Source organism: Morus notabilis, unplaced genomic scaffold (assembly GCF_000414095.1).
Source record: "Morus notabilis unplaced genomic scaffold, ASM41409v2 Scaffold578, whole genome shotgun sequence".
NCBI classification, from domain to species: domain Eukaryota; kingdom Viridiplantae; phylum Streptophyta; class Magnoliopsida; order Rosales; family Moraceae; genus Morus; species Morus notabilis.
The window spans coordinates 64860-81787 of record NW_010358038.1 but is presented as its reverse complement, the minus strand read 5'-3'; the positions used below and the strand labels follow the sequence as shown (position 1 = coordinate 81787).

The following is a 16928-nucleotide window of genomic DNA, read 5'->3' as shown; positions in this document are numbered from 1 at the left end:
AATTACAATAAATAGATAAAAAAAAAAACTTACAAAGTTGAAACCCACTAAAACGGGGGCTGAAAACGGCGAAGGTGGGGTAGCGGCGGCAGCTAAGGAGGGTGGGGAGGAGAAGGAGTATTTTTTATACTTCTTTTGATGAAAAAACACTGAAAACGATTAAAGTTATGATAAATGTTGATTTGGTGAGGATATTGAAAAGAATAGAGGGGGGTTTTGGGGTTTAAAGTTGGAAAGCTTGGGAAAGGCCGAGAGAGAGATCAGAAAAAATAGAGGAGGAGGCTCTAGTCGTGGGAATATAGATAGAGTTTTTTGCGACGACAAATAACACTATTTACGACGACAATGTCATCGCAAATATAACTTATAAAACTATTTGCGATGACATTTGTCGTCGCAAATATAACTTAATTTTTTTAATATTTATACTAATGTTCTGGAATTATTATTTGCGACGACGTTGTTCGTTGTTGTCGCAATTAATAAATGAATTATTATTTGTGAGACAAGTGTCGTCACAAATAATTCTTTATTTGCGACAAACAGTCGACGCAAATATTATTATTTGGGCGGCAAACGTTGGCGCCAGACAACATTTGCCGCCAACTACATATTTGTGGCGACTTGTACATTATTAGCGATGATAGCATTCTCTTGTCATACGAATACTATTTACGATGTTAAGTCATCGCAAATAGTTAATTATTTGCGACGACATTGTCGTCACAAATAAGTTCATCGTAAATAGAGTAAATTGTGGTAGTGTATACTCTTAATTTTAAAGTGTTGTAAATATTTATATCTTAAGATTACATTTAACAGGCAAAGTTATACTTTTTTTTTTTTTTTTGTCAATACTCGATTTTCACATTTAAAATAATAACCAAATTAAATATCTATATCTATGTGCATTTTCTCTAAATTAAGTTGATTCGAAATCTTCTTAGGTTCCACATTTTTTATTTCAAGTCAAAAGTTGGACCATTTCGTGATTTGTGTGATATCCTTACGCAAAGGCATCTTCTCTACCTTTCTTAATTTATTCTATGTCCCCAAGGGGGCAATCTATATTAAAATTGTTCATGGGATCCCACAACTATTTTATTATTTCTTTTCTTTTTTTAACTTCACATTTACTTTATTACAGATCAAGTAAATGCAAGTAAACTCTAGTATCTTCGCTAGTTAGTAAATTTTAGTATTTGATTAATCCATGACAAAATATGCATTATTTTTATTAAAAAATAACGCATTTGTGTAAAAGGTGAACACATGATCATATGTAACTTACAAAGAAATCATATGTGGAGAAAATTAGGGATAATCTTCCCGTCCTTGATTAATTTCTTTAATTTTATGCTATTCTCCTAGAATAGTTTTCTTACAAGTCAATATATGATAAGAGAAAGTAACGTTAGAAATCTTTTAGTGTAAAAACTGCTTCTCTAGAAAGGGCATATATCGATCTAAAGTTTCCAATAAACTATATCTAGATGAAAATGCGCTTATCTGGCCCGAATATAATAAGATTTTTGAGAACCTGCTCAAAGTGTAAATTAGGTTGCTTATCATTTTTGAAGTTTAGTTAGTCATGTGTACTACTACTTTGATTAAAATATTAGGCTTAAATTTTTCACAAAAATGGTAGAAATTCAACTTTCTAGAAGCAGTATTCTTCTAATTCACCAATAATGACGATGTTGTCATCCCATCACTCATGTCTTTTCTTTTGTGAAGTTTTTCACTATTTTTTCTATTGAGCAGATTGGAATTCTCTTTTTTCCTTGTTAATTTGGATCGGAGCTTCACCAAGAATGCGTGGAATGGCGGGCTTGGGATGGGTTGTGCGGCATTAGAACAAGAACTTAGTTCATCGTGGCCACTTCTAAAACTCAAGTAACGGGTTAATTGTGTCATGAGAATGTGAGAGGTTCCGTCGTGGAATTTCATCAAAGGACGGAATGGCCTTTCCTTTCATCCCACATATGGTAATGATGCCAAAATGGTGCCAAAAAGTCATTAGTACTCCATGCTTTATCCAAGCAAAAGTTCTTTTTCCTCGCCTCTCGTCCATGGTCCATTATACCCAACCAAACATAGCCTAACTAATACTTTCATTGTTTCTTTTTAATTATTAGCTGTTATATGATCAACCTCTCTGTATTTTAGAGAAATTTGTAATTATAGCATTTTTTTTATATAGAAGTGTTTTTATTCAAGGAAAAAAGAAAGCAAATAACAATATATCTTAACAATATACACACAACTCTCTTAATCACTCTCTTTCCAATATCTACTATATATATAGATTAAGGAAAAACAATCAACTTGCATTAATATGCTACATGAAAGGAAATAAGAGAAACTCTAACCCTAAAAGCTTCCAGAGAAATTGAAAGAAATCTGCACATGCTTCCTGCATATAAAATAACGTTAAAACTTATAATCACTATGAAAATTTGTACTTAAATAGAAGCTGCATATATATAATTACCTTGCAATAATTTGCTTTATGTAACTTCATGGCCTGAAAGCACGGAATTAGAAAATATATTGAATTTGAGTTTATACAATTTTATTTTATTTTTGCTTGAAAATTTATGTTTGACAAACCTGAATAAGTAACCATGTGGCGGGTAATGAATGAGCTGGCAACATTAAATTAAGCTTGAAAGCCTGCAAGAAATCGTAAAACGTACTTGACAGTGATCAAATGCTTTTAAAAATTAAACGTTCTCAAATAAATTACATACTAATTCACTCTTAATAAATTAAGTGAAGACAGCCAAATAAATTATTATATAATAACCACAAAACGAGACTTGAAACATATGAAATTGATTTTTATACACATTTAAAAAAACAGTAAATTAATGCTTAAATAAAAAAGGGCATAAAATAAAAGGAAAAAGATTAAAGACATTATTTACACAATTAGAGTCTAAGATATACAGATTTCTTTTAGAAAATAAAATAAGGAAAAGAGGCGATTAGTATCAAAGAACTCGAAAAAAGCCCAACTAACATTGAGATATTTATGCAAATGTTTAGAAATAAGACGTATATGATAAGCTTTTATGATGAACAACTAATTACCTGAGGCATGTAAATAGCTGCTGCTATAGCTCCAATATAATTTAGTAATAGAATTCCAGTACTAACGGCTACAATATTTTTATGTCCATATGTCACCGTAAATGTCCATATGTTATGCCTGTAATATCATTAAATATTGCTTTAAATAAACCTGAATATGCAAGCTGAAAATGTCTCTGGATCAACATATTTATTGTAATTTAAAATGTCAAGACTTTTGATTTCAATAAATATGAAGTAACTTGAAAATTAATACAACTTACTTCAGGTCACCTTCCACGTCTGTGAGATCTTTTATGAGACTAATAGGCACAAAAAACACCGTAACAAAGGTAGTGATGAAAACAATTGAAGGGCTGCAGAGCAAATTAATAACCAGACATGAGATGCTGTGAAAAGTTTAATTATGTGTGTGCATGAAATCGGAAATAATAAGTTAAACTTGTCGGTTAATAGTAATATAAAACTGAAAATTTTCATGTTCGGAAATTAATTAAATAGATCAAAATGAAAGTTCTCATGTTTGGAAATTATAGTTAAATATATGTCGTATATTTATTTCATGTCATTTAAACTAGATTTTACTCAACTCGTGTAAATTAATCGTATATGGGAAATTAATTACCAAATAAATTTGAAAAAAAAGAATGAGAGTGAAAATTAATGAAAGTGAGAATAGAGTTACATTCCAAATAGAAATGATAAGTTACCAACGAAACCTGATGCGATTAAATTAGTTAGATGAATAACATAAGTCAGCAACTCACGACCACTTTGGTAAGTCACGATAATGTAAGCTACAAGAATATCATACTCTTAAAAAATTATTTATGCCAACTAAATTGCAACAGAAATTGCAATAGAAGGGTAAAGTGAGAACAATTCAAAATTTAAGGGATAAAGTGAGAGTTTTTAAAGTTCAAGAGGCAAACTGAAAATGACCCTAAAGTTCAGGAGCACTAGTGATTATAATCCTACCTCTTATGAGCAACTAGAACTGATGATAATTTTGCTTAATCATCCACTAAATCTGAAAGCTATCAACAACCATTCGAAGAAAGCATATTACAGTTGTCCGATCTAACAAGAATGGGCAATTAAACATGGCATTTGCCTGTGATAATTAACACCCACAAATGGTGAACGTATCAAGACATAAATGTTATTAGCACTGTTGTATCGAATGGTCGACTACGCTAGACTTCTTTTGATCTACATATCAGTATTTTTTATTCTAATTTAGGTCTCTGCCTTGCTAGTTTCTGTTTCTTTTCCCTTTGAGTTGTTTTGATTGTGGTTTCAAGCTTAAAGGTGTCATCCTAATTAGGATATTTTAAACAATTTTGATATCAGTTACCTTCTTTTTTCATTTACTTGAAAAAATTCAACATCCCCAAACAAATCATTATATGTGTGCTTTCTGGCATTCCTAAGTATTAATTTCAAGGTAAAAATAATATTTCTAAAATTAAAAATAATATTATCTATTGCAAGTTAATTAATTAAATAAGGGATTTTTTTTCTTGCTCTGAAAATAAGGGATTTTTTTTGAAAAGTAAAGAAAAGGATGAAAGTAGAGTGATTATGGTAATTTGGACCAAATAATTGTTGAAAAAACATTAGAAAGAGGAACATAATTACATAAATACTAAATACGAGTTTTTTATTGAGTGAGTGTACTACATAAATATTATGATATGATACACAAATAATTTTTCAAAAAAAAAAAGATCGAAAAAAAATTGTTATGCATACCTCCAAAATGGAAGTCCAAGAGAAGCGGTGGCAGCATAGAATACACCTATATTCTGAATGATACCGGTGATCTGCACAAATACACGTACATATATAATATATATTATATACACATGCATGTATATGTAAGTCGCTTTTATTCTCCAATCTTTCTCTTTTCCTTCAGATAAAGATAGGTGGCAAACTTATACAAGCAAAGAGAGAACTTAAAGACAGTGCAGACATTAGAACAAACAATAACTTCGCAAAGTACACTCCCCTATTTCGCAAACAAGACCTAATTTGGATGTCAACATTACCTTCTCTGTTTTGACTTAGAAAAAAAAAAAAAAAAAAAAAAAAAAAATTTTTTTTTTTAAAAAAAAAAAAAAAAAAAAAAAAAAAAACGTATTTGTTATTGTAACAAAACATATAACAATAGCCGCACAAAAGTGTCTCTCAAGCCTCTAGATTAAAGTCTCCAATTATGTGTCACTTTCTGTTTTTGTTTAGAAACTTGAACGAAGATGCACGCCATATTGTTTTTGAAAATTAACATATTTTAATTAGCTTTTCTTGGAACTTTTTAACTTTTTAGAGAAGTGTTGTACTTCAAATGGCATGACAAAATTATAAATTAAAACACAATTTCATTACGAGAGCCAGGGTTGGAAGAAATGGAAGAAAATAGCAATACCAAAGGAATCACGATTACTGTTGCAACAGAAGATTCCTTGAATCTAAAGGGAGGAGTAGAATAAAAGGTGCCTAGTATAAGACCAAGACAGTAGAGAGAAGTAGTGATTAGGTCGGCGTTCATCAATCGAAGAATTAGCAGGCCAACAAGTACATCAAATATCATTAAAAACCATGCTTGTTGTAGTGAAAGTTCCCCAGCTGGTATAGGCAAATATGGTTTGTTCAACCTGAAAATATAACATATAAAAACAAAATAAGCTAATTGCAGCCAATATTTCTGAAAAAAGTATAATCAAACAACTAAAATAAACTGAGAAAACTAAACCCACTTTAATCTAATTGTTAAAGAATTAGTGGAAACGCACGTCATGAACGTAAATAATAAACCGAAGGCTCAGACTATATGATTATAACCTTTAACACGAAGATGGACAAAATAAACTCTTAACTAGGCGTCCTCTCTTAGGCTGGTAGGAATATATGCACCGAAAATGGCAGTTCAGAGGTTATTTTTGAGTTCTTTTTCATGTTATTTCGATTTCCAGGCTGCTTAATTAATAAATGAAATTTGTTTTTTAATATAATCAAACTGAGTGCTATATACACAAATAAAACGATGTTATATAGACATACTAAAACACATGTAATATTTAGTATTATAATGATGCAGTGGAATGAAAAGAACATGATTTTACCGGCTTAATCCAGACAAAAAATGGGACCTGCAATCTCAATCTACCTAAAAGAACCCCATAAAGAGAAAATCCTCAATTTGGAGAGAAAATCCAAGTCTAATATTCAATTCTCCAATATTCAAAGTCTCTTAATAGAATAACTAAGTGGTTATTTATAGCTAACTTAGAAAATGATAACAAAATACAACTAAAATAAATAACATAATAATAACAAAACTAAACTAAATTAGAAAATTAGAACAAACGACAATAAAATATAAAACAACTGCATATATCTAAAACTCTCTAAATCAGTTCACCCCGCCCATAAAAAGAATTCAACCTCGAGTTTGATAGAAGCACTTGGAGCGAAACTGATAGTGACAAAAGACTCCCGCTTAGACTTGTGGGATTGATGAACCCCAATTGAATAGCTCTTACATACCACATCGAAACCCACAAAGGCACCAAGGCAATGCTCCAACAGAATGTCAAAATATACCAAACCATTAGCCGTTGACACAGCCTTGCCCACTTAGTCTTGAAATTTTCAAATCGAACTCCCATAGTACCAATCAATTGACCAATAAAATTGATTTTCTTACTTGGCCCACTAGCTTATCTCCATCAAGTGTCCTACAATTTGTAATTTCATCTCCCAAAATTTCCCAAGAAGAGTTTTTATTTTCCTCAAACTTGAACCAATTAGCCACAAAAATCATCATCTTAATAAGAGTAATTGGCTGATATTTACCAAAAGTGGGTCTCTGGTGAAAGTCGAATTCGGTAGGAAACCAAGTGCTGCTCTCGTAAAAATCACGTTGATCAGTTAATTTAATAAGATCATGAGCCTGATTTTGGCCAATTGGCATGCTGGGCTTATTAAAATGATTTAAGGGATGACTTTGATCTGCAGGTCGCTGGAACTACACATAGCTGCCATTATTCTTCAGGTCTTCGCCGCCGCTGTAGTGGGTCTCGGCGCCAATGACGCCGCCTCGACGGGCTTCTTCTCCTTGTCGGAGTTGGACCAACTGGGCCATCACAATCTTTGGGTTTTGTGAGAGAAGTTGAACATCAATTGCTATTCTTCACGTCATCGCCTGCATTGGCAAAGTGGCTCGCGTCGCTATTGGGGTTGCCGCCCTCGTCGCTGGAGTCGCCGCCGATGCAGGGTCGGACGTCAGGGTTGTTTCGGTTGATTTGCTGAGGTCACTAAAGGTTGGTGAAGGTCCAGAGAGTCTCACGCCGGCTGGGTTTTCACGGTGGTACTCCTTTTTTGCGGAGTTGTCCTCGCTGCCCGTGTCACGGCTAGGAGCACCATCCGACGAAGTCTGCCAGTATTCCTTTATGGGTTCTGAGCTTTAGGGACGTTTATTTTCTATATTCATTATTGATTCTGAATCATGATTCATGGTTTTTTACAGTATTTTTTCTCACAAAAAATACACGTAAAACAAGAATGATTCTGAATACATAAATTAAACGTCATCTACTTTTAATCCACTTCTTCCCTTCAAGCTCTCTTTGCTTCTGCAATTTTTCCCACCAATAAACAACGTATCCTCTGAACTGAGAAGCTACCAACAGAGCTTGGTTTCTCACCTCTACTTCTATGTTGTCAAAGAAATCATCCACAATTTCAAGCCAATCACAAAATTCCCTTTTATCAAAAACTCCTGTGAAGCTAGGGATCTTGAATTTTAGTGATGAATCTTGGTTTACGGATTTGGAACTTGGTTGTTTAGAACTTGGTTGATAGTGGCGGCAAGGCTGGTGAACCCGGGTTTGGGTGCGTCGACGGTGCTGGTCTTGGTTGATGGAGGTGCTTTTGGTGATTATGGTGGTAAGGGTGGTGGTCTTGGTTGTAGTGGTAATACGGTGAAGGTGGTGATGGAGAATGGTCGTGGTGGTGGTGGTTTGGATGATGGTGGTGGCAGTGAAGTTGTGGAGACGGGGCTGTTGGTGGGCACTCCACCGTCGAGCTCCCTCCGGTCGAATGAATCTCCACGAAGTAACTCCAATCACTGATCATGTGCATAACCTCCCGAGAAAAATTGAGAGCTCTGATGCAGCGAAATGGGAAGAACACGATTTTATCGGTCTAATCCGGATGGAAAACGGGACATGTATCTTAATATATTTAAAAAAAACCTTATATAGGGAGAAAATCCTCAATTTAGAGAGGAAACACAAGTCTAATATTCAAATTTTAAATATTTAATACAATAACTGAATAGCTATTTATAGTTTATTTAGAAATCGATAACAAAATATAACTAAGGTAAATGATATAATAACAACAAATTTAAGCTAAATTAGAAAATTAGAATAAATGACAACAAAATATATGACTACTTATATCTAGAACTCTCTACATCATACACTTAAAATTGAGTGTTACACATAAATATAAAAAAGATGTTACTCAGGATACGAAAAGAATTACGTCTACTGGACTATATGAGTGCCCAACTTAAGACTCTTCGTACACACACGGACGGAAAAGCGCATGTATCTTTCAAATTCTAGCTCAATTTTGAGAAGAAAAATACTTCTTACAAACTTCAAGCTTGTAGTGGGTCCGACTTCAAATTGAGAAAATCTCAATGTCTTCTCTCTTTACGTTGATTACAATATATACGCGTGCATGCGCGTTTATGTATCATTTATTTAGATTTTTTTCTTCATCTTCTTTTAAGCATTTTTTGACTTTGGCGTGTAATTCGTTTTCTTTTCTTTTAAAAAATTCATACTTGCTCATAAAACAAAAGAAAAGAAAAGCACGAACCTGTCAATATCGACATCATATATCTGATTGATGCCATTGTAATATGCATACGCAAGCATTACAGCAATTAGGCCAGGAAATGCCTTAAACAGCACAGACCATTTAAACACCTGTGGGTTCTCAACTAATACTCTTGCAAATATACATCTGCCAGAGAAAAGCGAGATTATTCATGGTCAAATATGAATTACATCCATCTAATAACTGTGAATGAATCGTAAGCGTATAATTTCGTGTATTCATGTAAATATTTTTTTTTTTTTTTTTTTTTTTTTTTTTTTTTTTTTAACTTTCTGGTTAAAGCTTACTTACATGGTGGATATAATTGCTTCATGCTGTGCGTAAGGCCTTGTAAATTTGTAGGAAGCAGATCCAAAACGTAAAACTTTGTCAAATGCCGAATTCGGACTAGCTGATTTAAATTGAGCATCGGTAAATACCGGAATATTGGAATCATCAGATTCAACTTGAGCGCATGCCTACGACCATATGTTTCACTATAAGTTGAATAGAAAGCTAATTGCACCAATAAACAAAGGTAAACAAATCACAAGAGTAACTACAGCTCATTAGCCTAATAAAAAAAATGCTAAATGTCTCTGAAAAATCAGCAAGCCCTTCAATAAGTAGCGAAAAAACGTTTTACTAATCTAGTACCGAGTAAAGGCTCTTCTGATTGTGAAAATTAATAATATTTTGGCTCTTTCGACTTCATTTTCCAACAACAGTTACATTACATTCGCATTGTTGAAATGCGGCTCAAAAAATTGTAGTGAAGTTTTACAAGAAAGAGCAGAGTTAAGAACAAAGTGTTGCTCATGAAGAGAAGGTCACGACTTCTGTTGAGGTTTCTTGGGGCAGGAAGATATTGGTATAACTACATGGCTCCTCGAAGGTCGCTTGTTGTCTAGAAAGCGTTTCATGGATCTCTTCCGGAAGAAACTGTTTTGCAAAAGAGAGGTTTTTTTTTTTTTTGCTTTAGTTTGCCGTTTTTGCTACAACATGGGGAACCCATTTACCATTTGTTCCTTGAGCGTGATGTGGCTAAAAGTTGGGATTGAATCTTAGAGATTTTTGAAAGGTGGTTATTTATTGCTGGCAATGTTGAGAGATGATTTCTTGTGCTTTAGAAGGAGATTTTGGTTCTCAAGTTTTCTGTGTATAGATTTCTACAGTTATTACTTGTTTCTGGGCTATTTGGTCTATGAGAAACTGAGTACGTAGTTTTTGATAATGTGGCCCCTAGTTTTCGTTTCCCTTGGCTGGCAGTGCAACAGGTGGTTGTTGAGGCTGGTACTTACTGTCAAGGCCTTTGGTCTTAAAGTTGTGCCTAGAAAGGGTCCTAAGGTCTTTTATGTTGTCTTAAGGACTCCGTGAAATTGAAGTAAAGCTAGTACAGATGGGGGCGGCTAAGAGGTTAATGGTCTAGTTAGGGGAGTGTAGTTTTTCGCAATTTTATGGTTTTTCTTACGAGCTTTTCAACATGTCCTAGGGTGAGAGTTTAGCTATTGAAGCTAAGGTGTGGACTATTAATATGGCCATTAGATCGGCTTGGAGTAAAGGGTGGGGCACCTTTGTATAGAAAGTGATTCTGCTTGTGCAGTTCGTCTTTTTTGGCATGTTTATTCCATAGTTCTATGGTCATTTCAGAAAACTTGAATTGATGCTTTTTTTTTTCTTTTTTTGAGGGAGATTGATTATCTCTATAAGACTTACTCTATAGAATTTGTTATTTCTCACTCTTTCAAAAAAGTGAATTCGGTGATGGTTGTTTGGTCAATTTGGATCGGTGTAGTTTCTGGGAGTTATATTTGGTGGTAGAATGCTGCATGTTTCGTTTTAGAGAGCTTGGTTTAGATTATCTAGATTATCTAGATTTACAGAATATAGATTCAAGGCTTGATTTTGTTGTTTTCTCATTTCTAACGTAATTTTCCCTTTCTTTTAATAAAAGATTACAAGTCGCTGACTTCTTTTGATAAAAAATATAGATAATTTCAATTTGGTACCCTATATTATGGCGAAATAGCTTTTAGTATTCTGTATTTTTAATAATTGTAAATTAGTATGTCTACCTTTTAAAATATCGATTTTGTACCCTAAGGCTGGTTTTTTATACATAAAATGTTGAATTTGTCCTTTATAATAATTTTTAATTTGGTTGACCTGAATTTACGCTTTTAAGATTTTTAAAGGCAATAAATGTATGGTTACAAGGATAAGGTTTTTCTCAAAACGTTTAGTAAAGAGTAAATTTAGGTCAATCAAATTAGAATTTATGAAAAAGGACAAATTCGATACTTTATGTCCCAAAAAAGGTCTCACTGTACCAAAAACATATTTTTTAAAACGTTGAGATACTAATTTAAGATTATTAAAAATATGGAGTACTTAAGGATAACAAATTGAAATTATCCAAAAAATATATAAATGTTATCAAGTTCACTAGTTTTTAAAAAGAAAATTTGTGTTTCTGCGAAATTTATTTCATTTTCTTTTCTTTTCTACTATGGTGACAAAACTTGAAACGAGAATTTGATGGGAGGAACGATTTTAGCTTATGGATTAGACCATTTTTAATGTAAATGCTATTGCCAATTATATATTTAGCATCAAAAAGTGTAATATGGTATGTTATTTTTATTTTTACTCCAATGCATAATGCTATTTGAAATGCTAGATATACTGTTTCTCATAATCATTGAGCTTTGAAAATTATAAAAGTAAACTTTTATTTTTAAAATAATTAGAAAATGTGAAAGTCGCAATGATTGCATGAAAAAAAAAAGCATTTCAACCAATAGCAATTAAATGTCAAATTTCTCATGTGCTATACTTGGTAGAAAATTTGTCATAAAGTATAGTGTATGATAAATTTGACACAATAAATAACATTATATTAGAAAGTATTTTTTTCACTTAAATGATACATTTGTAATTAACACATCAATTATAATATTACATTAGAGATGCTCTGACCTCAGCAAGGAGTGCTTAAGGTGCTAAAGGGTAAACATGCTCTACCGAGGTAAACATGCTCTACCGAAAACAATGACCGGTGATCATGAAAGGAAGATACGTGAGCTCAGGCAAATAGTGAAATTCAGTTATCTTTTTTGTTTTGTGATGCTCTATACAAAGTCTACAATAAAACATTGATCATTGGTTTGTGGCTGTGGCTTGCAAGTTTCTACAGTATTTTCTTTCGCAGAATTTGAATTCTGGTTCAAACCACCTGGTTTGAACCCACCAAGTCCTAAATAATTACAAAAAATGCATTCTAGAGACACTATGATAGAAGATATCAAGGCATCTATGAATTCAAAAGAATGATGGAAAAAGGTATTGGAAAAACGGAATGAAAATTAGTCTAATGGATTGATTTCAAGATATAGAACCAAGGACAATGACCAATAAAAAAACAGAGGCCAAGTCCAGATTAAAGTTTCAAATATCGAGAACGGGCAAAAGTCATTATTATCACAAGCTAGGGCATGGGAGTTGACATTTCATTTCCATGCACATATAATATCTGATGCATATCGAGAACGGGCAAAAGTCATTATTATCACAAGCTAGGGCATGGGAGGGGCATTGGAAGTCTGAGTACCCAAAGCTCAAGAATATACACAAAGGGAAGGATCATCACATGATAATTGAATTGAGTTGGTGGCATTTTGGAGCAATGGAAAATCATCACCTTGCGACGCGGACGTGATAGACATTGAAAAAAAAAATGAAAATAAAATATTTTCATATATCTTGCTGAACCCGGAAAGATCGGGTGAGATCCAACATGAGCGGGTCAAATCCCTTCTGATCTAGCTGTGGGACCTTGTGACGGGATGTTCTCCGATGAAAGAGAGAGCAAGCGAGAGGAAGAGAGAGGAAGTGAAAAGAAAAAGAGAGGAGAGAACAATAATATAAGCAATATTAATTCTTCAAAAATGTTTATAGACACCACTATTAAGCACCATCACTTATAGAAGATGAGTTCCACCTGTAGATCTCACATTGCGGGACTCACTTTCTATTAGTGGATGGTGCTAAGCACTATTGGTGCCCTATAGCATTGCTCTGAAACCTTAGAATCCCTTGTAATCACAATTAATTTTGCATACGCTCATAAATGTTTAAATGAGAGGGGCACAAATCCAAACACTAGTATAAGAAAGAGATAAATCTAAATAGATTGCTAAAGACACACAGATTTCTTTCTTTCTCGCTAAAAAATAAACATCGCCTCTAAATGTAAGTTGCAAAAGAAATAAAGTATACCCGGAAGGAATTATGCATATATCGGCCGAATAGTAAGCATTTTGAGAACCTGCTCTCCCCATATAAGTTCCTCTTCCGCACATGCAGGATGAATTTATGGGTGGGGCATTTTGTAGGAAAGATGGCAGATTTGAAATTTTTGGTGGTGGACCTATTATGATCATGAAAGGTGGCCTTGGAACGTCGAGATATAATATTAGCCGGTACTACTCTAAGGGATGAGTTGGAGATTACGAGCGCCATGCATGTCAAAGTGAAATTAGTTTGAAACAACAAGCTGGAAAGTAAAGGACAAAAGAGAACGTCAAAAAAGTGTTGAAACAAAATGCTACAATTGCTTCAAAATTTATAAGAGCATGGAGAGAATATTACTGCCGTTCCTTACAAGTTTACGGCCTGTCTTATCGTGTTAAATTTCTTCTATGATTATTTCACCTGCCTTGCCTTTATAACTATATATTTTTGTAATTAGCTATCTTATTCTTGGACTATATATGACTATATATATTCTGGACCCTGCCGCCGGCTTGCGGACTTCACTATGAACATTGAATGTGGAAAGTTCTTTTTTTTCTTTTTTTGTGGTTGCATATGTCTTCTACCCTAGTGATCACAATTCGGCATATTCGATATTTTGTGATCTTAATGGAGGCGACAATATGCAATATTACAGAAGAAGTCGTTATATATGCATACAATTATTGTTATTATTATTATTAATCTTATCATTATATTTTCCTGTGTGTCCTTCATAGGATCAATATTATATGAAGAATTCACTAAAATGAGTAGTGTTAGGGATACGATAGTTGGTGTTCCAAATGATAAATTTGGCAATATTTGATCAGTGTAAAAGGTACTCTCCAATTTCTTTAAAAAAAAAAAGCTCTCTAATGCAGTGCCATTTATCGTGCCAAATTGATTATATATGCTACATTTTGTGGTAAATTTATAACCAAATGTAGCATATGACATATTGGACATTTAATTAATCATTAATTGGTATGTTTAGTTTTTGTTTCTAATCATTGCAACATTTGCCTTTTTAAATTATTTTAAAATTAAAACTTTACTTTTACAGCTATTAAAGCTTAATGACTACAATAAAAAATAGATTGTGTATTTATATGCATTAGAATATAAATGAAAATGATAGTATTTTTTGATTTTAAATATACAATCAACATTAATTATTATTTGTATTGGAGATGGTCTAAACTATTTATTTTGCAGCTAGCACTATTTTAAGTTGCGTTTTCTATTGGGCGCTCTGCGCTCATGATGGTTTTTGTTGTTTTCTAGTTGTCTCGTTGTTGGGGGACACATGGTAATTAGTGCACGTATTACATTATGATCAACAATGTTTAATAATTTTCTTTATTGTGGTATGGCATGTCACTTTCACAGATACATGTTAGCTGTTAAGAGGATTAATTCATTTTTCAATTTTGAATTTCAAGTTTTGTTTTCACTCTTTATCTTTAGAGGCTCCTTTGCTAGGTTATTTCTTCCTTTTTTTTTTTTTTTAATAATGCGAGAATAGGAGAACTACATCAAATTTACTAAAAATATACCAACTAGGTTAGTACCATCAGTAAACCATCCTTTACTGGACCCTATCCAAATATCAATAAAATTAAATAATAAAAATAATAAAGAATTCAAAGGGAAAAGACACAGAGCAAATGAAAAATAAAATAAAATTTCAGGACAAAAAATAAATAAATAAAAGACTAAATGAAAAAATAAATATTGTTAGGATAAACAAAAAAGGACTTAAAGAAAAAAGAAGGATGAGGGGTGCCATTTCAACCAAAACGTTGCCATTTTGGTTGAGAAAAACTTAATCCGAAAGTTCTTTGACATTTTAAAGAAAACCGAAAACTAAAGTTTAAATTTTAGAGCGCATCATATTCTGAATAAAGAAAAAAATTTAGAGCTCATGATCGTAATAAATTTAACTAAGAGGACGTCCGCTAATAAAATATGTAGTTGAAAATTATTTCTTAATTAATAAGATAATATCCCAAAAAGTTAATTTAAAGGAGAATGATATGAAAAAATAAAAAATAAAAAATATTTGTTACTCATACCTCAACAGCAATGGAAATCCAAGAGAAGCCATATATGATGGCATAAATTACACCTCCATTGTTAATGATATAGTGCTCTGCATAAGTTTCTTGTGTTATACAAATATAAATATTTATCATTTTTTTATTCAGAAAAGATGTATACAATAAATTAATACCACGGATTTTCCCTAATACATGGCAAGAGAACTGCAGATGCTCTAAATAGAACTCAGAAAAAAAGTAACTTAATTCACAAAGTATACATATTATATATGCTAGCACAACATATATAGCACAACAGGCAATTTCATGCTTCCAGAATGAAGTACTCTACCCCTTATCATAAACAGAATTTTACGTGATATATAATGGACCCCGGATTAAATTTTTCAAGATATAAGTATGTTCATTTTTCACGCAATTTTCAACTTCTTGACGACCACTAAATTTTCAGCGAGCTAATAAAATTAAGAAATTTAAACAAAATTGTATTGCAACATCCAGAAAAATGAAATAAAATAATAATACTAAAGAAATCATAATAATAGTTACAACAGGAGATCCCTTTAATATAAACGGATGCGCAGAATACGCGGCGGACAATAAAAGAGCAGAAGTATAGAAAAATTTGTGATTAGGTCAGCATTCATCAACCGCAAAATTAGTTGGCCACCAAATGCATAAACTATTACCAATATTCATGCTTGTTTTATTAAAAGATTTCCTACTGTAATAGGCAAATAACGTTTATTCACCCTAAAAATGAAAATATCATACATAACGACCAAATAAGGTAAAGAGTTCCTGGCCATCGATTCAAGGGAAAAAAAAAAATAGAAGTATGAACATTGCACTTATTTTGAATGAAAAAAAAAAAAAAAAAAACCACTTAATTTCATTCTAACATTTTTAAAAAATTAGTGGAGATGCACGTACGTGATCATGCACGTAAATAACAAACACCAAGGCCAAGCCATTGAACACAAGATGGTTGCAGCCTTTTACTCGAGAACTCTTAACCAATAATTCTCGGCTGATATATGGTATGAATATCAAAAACCATTATTAGTGTGAACTTTTAACTATCATTTTGATTAATTTAGATGCTGTTTAAGTTTAATAAATTGTCTTCCCGTATAATAAAAATGATGTGGGTGATTAAATAAAGAAGCATACCTATCAATCGGCATCAAATATCTGACTAAGGCCATTGGAATAAGTATGCCCAAGAATCAGAGTAACTAAGCCTGGAATGCCTTTAATGACAATTGTTTGTTCTCAACCAATATTCTTGCAAAGAAAGACCTGCATGCCAAACAAAAATAAATAAATAAATGAATAATCGAACATATAAAATTATGTAAACGACAATCACGTTGCAACTGGATTTGGAGGATTTGAAGAAAGAGAAGTTAATCTCTTGGATTTGGTGGATTTGATGTCTTTGGATTTGGAACATATAAAATTATGTAAACTACTATAACGATACAATTACTTGAAGCATTGCATAGGGCCTTAAGAATTTATAGCAAGTAGATCCACAATATAAAACTTTTAACAATTTTTGAAGGAAAGTTGGAG

The 16928-nt window shown here is 32.6% G+C and overlaps 1 protein-coding gene across 1 annotated transcript; it reads right to left on the bottom strand.

The window, feature by feature from the left end:
• Positions 1 to 2341: 2341 nt before the first annotated feature.
• On the bottom strand, positions 2342 to 16558 carry LOC21386351 (homogentisate solanesyltransferase, chloroplastic). Its single transcript, XM_024161169.1, has 10 exons — positions 16524 to 16558; positions 16284 to 16380; positions 9307 to 9473; positions 8995 to 9141; positions 5528 to 5756; positions 4852 to 4922; positions 3360 to 3452; positions 3097 to 3214; positions 2614 to 2676; positions 2342 to 2416 (listed from the first exon to the last, which is right to left on the bottom strand). Exons 1-10 carry the CDS (start codon positions 16556 to 16558, stop codon positions 2342 to 2344), a joined length of 1095 nt encoding a protein of 364 aa, XP_024016937.1.
• Between the last annotated feature and the right edge of the window lie 370 nt (positions 16559 to 16928).